The sequence below is a fragment of the Haplochromis burtoni genome, unplaced genomic scaffold, assembly GCF_018398535.1.
Source record: "Haplochromis burtoni strain Fernald_Lab_line unplaced genomic scaffold, NCSU_Asbu1 Contig_2572, whole genome shotgun sequence".
Lineage (NCBI taxonomy): Eukaryota > Metazoa > Chordata > Actinopteri > Cichliformes > Cichlidae > Haplochromis > Haplochromis burtoni.
The window spans coordinates 2380-7287 of record NW_024584933.1 but is presented as its reverse complement, the minus strand read 5'-3'; the positions used below and the strand labels follow the sequence as shown (position 1 = coordinate 7287).

At 43.4% G+C, this 4908-nt stretch overlaps 1 protein-coding gene across 1 annotated transcript; it reads left to right on the top strand.

Moving 5' to 3' along the window:
• The first annotated feature begins 1453 nt into the window (after positions 1-1453).
• LOC102298343 lies at positions 1454-4031 on the top strand. The gene is made up of 2 exons (XM_014331476.2): positions 1454-1497; positions 2314-4031. Exon 2 carries the CDS (start codon positions 2417-2419, stop codon positions 3827-3829), a length of 1413 nt encoding a protein of 470 aa, XP_014186962.1. The 5' UTR covers positions 1454-1497; positions 2314-2416; the 3' UTR covers positions 3830-4031.
• Positions 4032-4908: the final 877 nt, after the last annotated feature.

Genomic DNA, 4908 nt, shown 5'->3' with positions numbered 1-4908 from the left:
CATGTTCGGAGGCAATAAGACGCAGGGTTCTCAAGCACGAACCACTTTTTATTGAATTGTAGCAGCAGTGTACGTGGCTACATCAATTTCTGGAAAAACACATATACACCGGTCTCCTAGCGACCTCTAGTGGCTGCCCTCATGGTAGCCTTACTAGGACAACATAAACAGATTTCACAACATCTCCCCTTTTAACAAAGTACTTTAAACATAAAACAGTGTTGTCAGAACGCAGGACATCACAGGGGTAGACTACCCTCAGTCCTGATAAGGGATTATTCTGCCCTTAGAACATAGAAAGGAGATAGTCCTCAGTCTCTGAATCTGAGAGGTACTTTAATCTCCCGCCCCCTGGAAGTCACTCTCACAGGTGTGGTAGGGTGGAGAGGAGACCCCGGGACAGGGATTGGCAATGTCTGCCTTACTGGTGGTTCTTGGGAAGCGGCCGCCCCTTTAGTTGGAGTAGTCGGTGTAGCTGGAACAGTGCTCTGCTGCTGCTCCTCAGGATCAGCGGTGCCTGGGACAGGCTGAAGGTGTCGTCTGTTGCGGCGAGTCACGTTCCCATTCGCCATCTCCACCAAGTAGGATCTCGGCTCCTTAGACTTACTGATGACCTTGGCTGGAGTCGTCCACCCCTTTTCCCCGTCAAGCTTCACTACAACATCCTGGCCTGGGAGAAGCTCAGGAAGTGGACGAGCTGAATGTCTGCGGTTGTAGAAGAATCTGTAAGAGTCCTTAGCTGCAGCATCTCTTTGGCACACTGTGTCCCTATTGACTGGACTGGGCAGCAATGTCTTTTCGAGTACTGGGACGGTGGTGCGGATTTGACGTCCTGTCATAAGTTGAGCTGGGCTTGCACCGGTTGCTGCAATTGGTGTAGAGCGGTAACTCATTAAGGCTAAGCAGGGGTCAGGCTGTTTGAGAATGTACTTGGCCGTTTGGACAGCTCTTTCAGCAGCTCCATTTGACTGGGGGTAATGAGGGCTCGACGTAGTGTGGGTGAAGCCATAACTCAGTTTGAAGTCTTGGAACTCTGATGATGTGAACTGCGTCCCATTATCACTGACCAGTTCTAACGGGATGCCCCATCTAACGAACATGTGTTTAAGCTTGTTAATGACCTGTCTGCTGGTTGTTGTAGTGAGGGAAGCAATCTCAATGTCTCTTGAAAAATAGTCAACAACGACAAGAAAGTTCTTACCCTCAAGCTCGCAAAGATCAGCTGCAATCTTTTGCCAGGGGCCATTGGGCAGAGGAGTAGTCACGAGAGGTTCCCGTCGCTGTGTAGGCTTCAGGGCACAGAACCCCCCCTCTCCAGCACACATGATGAAAGGAGGATTTCAGCTGATGTGCACATGAATGATTTGTGTTTCCTCTGCAGGTAGAAAGTGTGTGTGAGCTGAGCAGCATGGATCAGTGTGAGGACAGAGAGGAGGGAGTCCCTCCCTCTAAAAGCACTCTGTGTGGGGAACATGAGAGCCAGACCAAAGCTCAGAGGTGACCATCTCTAACTGCTAACTCTCCGCCTATATTACTCTCTTTCATACCTCGTCTCAATAATTCGCCGTGTCTCGTTTCCTCACTAGCTTGCTCATGGAAGGTTCGCGAGCGAAAGACAGAGAAGAGAAAAATCTGTGTCCTCCTAGGCAGGGGCGGAAGGCGGAGCCTGTACCACGTTTCAGCAGCTCATTGGCCTAGAGTAACACGTGTCTAAACCAGAACAGTTAACTCCTTAACTGCTGCACCTATGGTTTATTCATTATAAATGAAGTGTGCTGCTTAGATTTGTTACACCCCGGCCTAGGCAACCGGTGTGCAACACAGGAAAAATAAAAATAAAGGAAAAAAAAACTACTACGGTTCTCCACAAAAATCCCAAAACGAAAGTATCGACAACTATTTACATCAAAGCCAAAATAAGACATTTATTTACATCAAAACACCAAACTATTTACAACGGGGGGAAGATCGCAACCATGACAAACTGAAACACAGGGCTTAAATACACAGAAGGAGCAATCAGGGAATGGACAACAGGAGGGAAACACAGCTGGGGCAAATCAGAACTGACGAGACAAGGAAGCGTAAACTGAACACACTGAGATAAGACAGACTTTCAAAGTAAAGCAGGAAACACATAACAGTCACGCCTAGAACAAAACACTGACAACCCCAAAACGTAACAGATTAATGATTCTTTTCTCATTCTGGCATATTTTATCTAAGCCATACTCAAATGTGGGTTACATTTGTGAAAAGTGCTATATATATAAACTTACTTATTTACTTACATAATCTATATTTTATTTAAAGGAAATATGAGAGCATCATCTCCAACAGTGATCAGAAATCTAAGGGACCTCCTGCTGTCTACCAGCTGAAAGCAAAAAAAGAGAAATTTGGAACTCTGACAAGAATGACTGTTGGAGAAAGAAATCTATACAAGACAAACAGAACCATCTTACTGGTGGGAGAAACAGGAGCAGGAAAATCTACTCTGATCAACGCTCTGCTCAACTACACCATGGGAGTGAAGTGGGAGGATAGAGTCTGGTTTACGATTGTAGAGGAGGAGAAGAAAACTCAAACAGAAGGACAGACAGAAAGTCAGACATCAGATGTGATCGTGTACGAGATCTTTGGTTTTGAAGATGGAACTCTGCCCTACTCTCTGACCATCATTGATACTCCTGGTTATAGAGACACCAGAGGGATCGAACATGATGACATCATCAGTCACAGATTGTTGGACTTGTTTCGATCAGAGGATGGAGTCCATGAAGTTCATGCAGTGGGTCTGGTGATGAAGGCGAGTGTGAATCAACTGGGTGACCGACTGAAGAACGTCCTTGATTCAGTGATGTCTCTGTTTGGAAAGAACTTGGAGAAAAACATCATAGCTCTGATCACACACTCAGATGGAAGCAGGCCTAAAAACCCTCTTAAAGCTCTTGAAGCTGCAGAAATTAAATGTGCCAAAAATAAGCAGAATCACCCATCCTACTTCCTGTTTAATAACTGCCAGCTTGAAGATGAGGAAGAAGAATTTCTAAAACAAAATTTTGAAAGATCAGAGAGAGGAGTGAGAGAGTTCACAGCCTTCCTGAGAGAAAGTACACCTCTGCAGCCAGAGGCAACTCCTGAAGTGTTAAAAGAAAGTATCAGACTGACAGCCTGCATCCAAAACCTGCAAGAAAGAATCAGATTCACTGAAGTGAAACACAGAGAGATGAAACAGACTCGGGAAGCTCTGCAGAAGAATGAAGTCGTCACTCCATGTGTTGTTTTTAAACATAAAGAACCTATCAGAGCAGAGACGTGTGGGCCGGGTTTGAAAGCAGCTGTCAGCTGTACAGTCTGTGAGGAGAACTGTCACTATCCTGGATGCACGGTGCCCTTAAATCACTGTGAGGTCTTTATAGATGGTCTCTGCACGTCATGTACCAGGAAGTGTCCTGGATCAGTTCATGTGAAAGGAAAGTGGAGATATGTGACCAGGATAAGGAAAGGTCAGGAGAACGAACCACCAGCAGAAGAGAAGGATGTTGATTTACTTGGAAAGGAAATGAAACTGCTGACAGCTGAGAAGGAAAAGTGGCTCAATGAGTCCTACCAGCATGTAGTCAGACTGGAGGAAATCGCTCTGAAAGCTGATTCAGCATCCACTGTTGTCCACTTGGACTTCTTGATTGAGAAGATGAAGCAGAAAGGAGACACAGAGAAGGTCCAGAAACTGGAGGAGATGAGAAGGAGAGAGGATAAAAGAAGCAAAGGAGCACAGAGGTATGTCAAACTACAGCACTTACAGCAAAGTGACTGTAGTTTATAATTATTAATAAAAAATGTAGTTCATTTAAATTTTAATTATAACAATTATAATTATTTACTATTTTCTTTTCAAAGGTATATGATAAATAAGAGTATAAAGATTAATGTCACTGCTGAAACACATCAGTGAAAGTTTGTCCTGGGTTTATTTCACTCTCAGCATTCAAACTGTTTCCCCTCTCACACAACAATAATGAACTCTCTCTCTCTCTCTCTCTCTCTCTCTCTCTCTCTCTCTCTCATATATATATGAGAGAGAGAGAGAGAGAGAGAGAGAGAGACTCCATAAGAAAAAAAAACGGATTCTCATGACTCACAAAGAAACTGGAATCAATCAGTGATGTGTGTGAAAACATGACAAAACTATAAAGAGACATTAACATCTGGTTTAAATGAGGGAGAATTACACCAACCTTTTTATAGTGAACTAAAACTACAACTGTGTGCAAAAAGAAAAAATGACTCCAGCATCTTATTCCCAGATCATCATGGCCACTTCAACCATTTCCAGCTGGGAACCATGGCCTCAGATGGTGCTGATCCTTATCTGTTTCACTATAAAGAGAAGGTTACAGCTGGAGGTCATTGTTCAGTCAAGGACTAACTATTTCAGTTAATGGAAAATAAATGTTAAATAGAGTCTAACTGAAGCAGTAATGCCAATTTTTGTATCAAAATAAAAAATAAAATCAACTGAAATGATTTTGGGATGCTAACTTGTCTGTTAACTGCTGCTAAGTGCTTTGAGAAAGTGTCACTTACTGTGCTGTACTGTACTGTGACACTCGCTCTTGAAGGATTTAAATCTGCCCAGAATATCATGCCAATATTCTAATACTGACAATAAAAACTAACACTGTAGGAATCCAGGCCAGCAACAGCTATGATCCACCCAGCTGATGTCATGCCAGCCCAATTAAAGGTTGCGGTGAAAAAATATTTGTTCATCCTGTGAATTACAAATAAAGAAATAAAAATAGAAGCTGTCTTCTGTTTACGTGGGCAGTGTACAGTCAGCCTCCACTGTCACTTTTGTCTCAGGAATATATAAAGTATAATATAAAGTAGCAGTGTGACCAC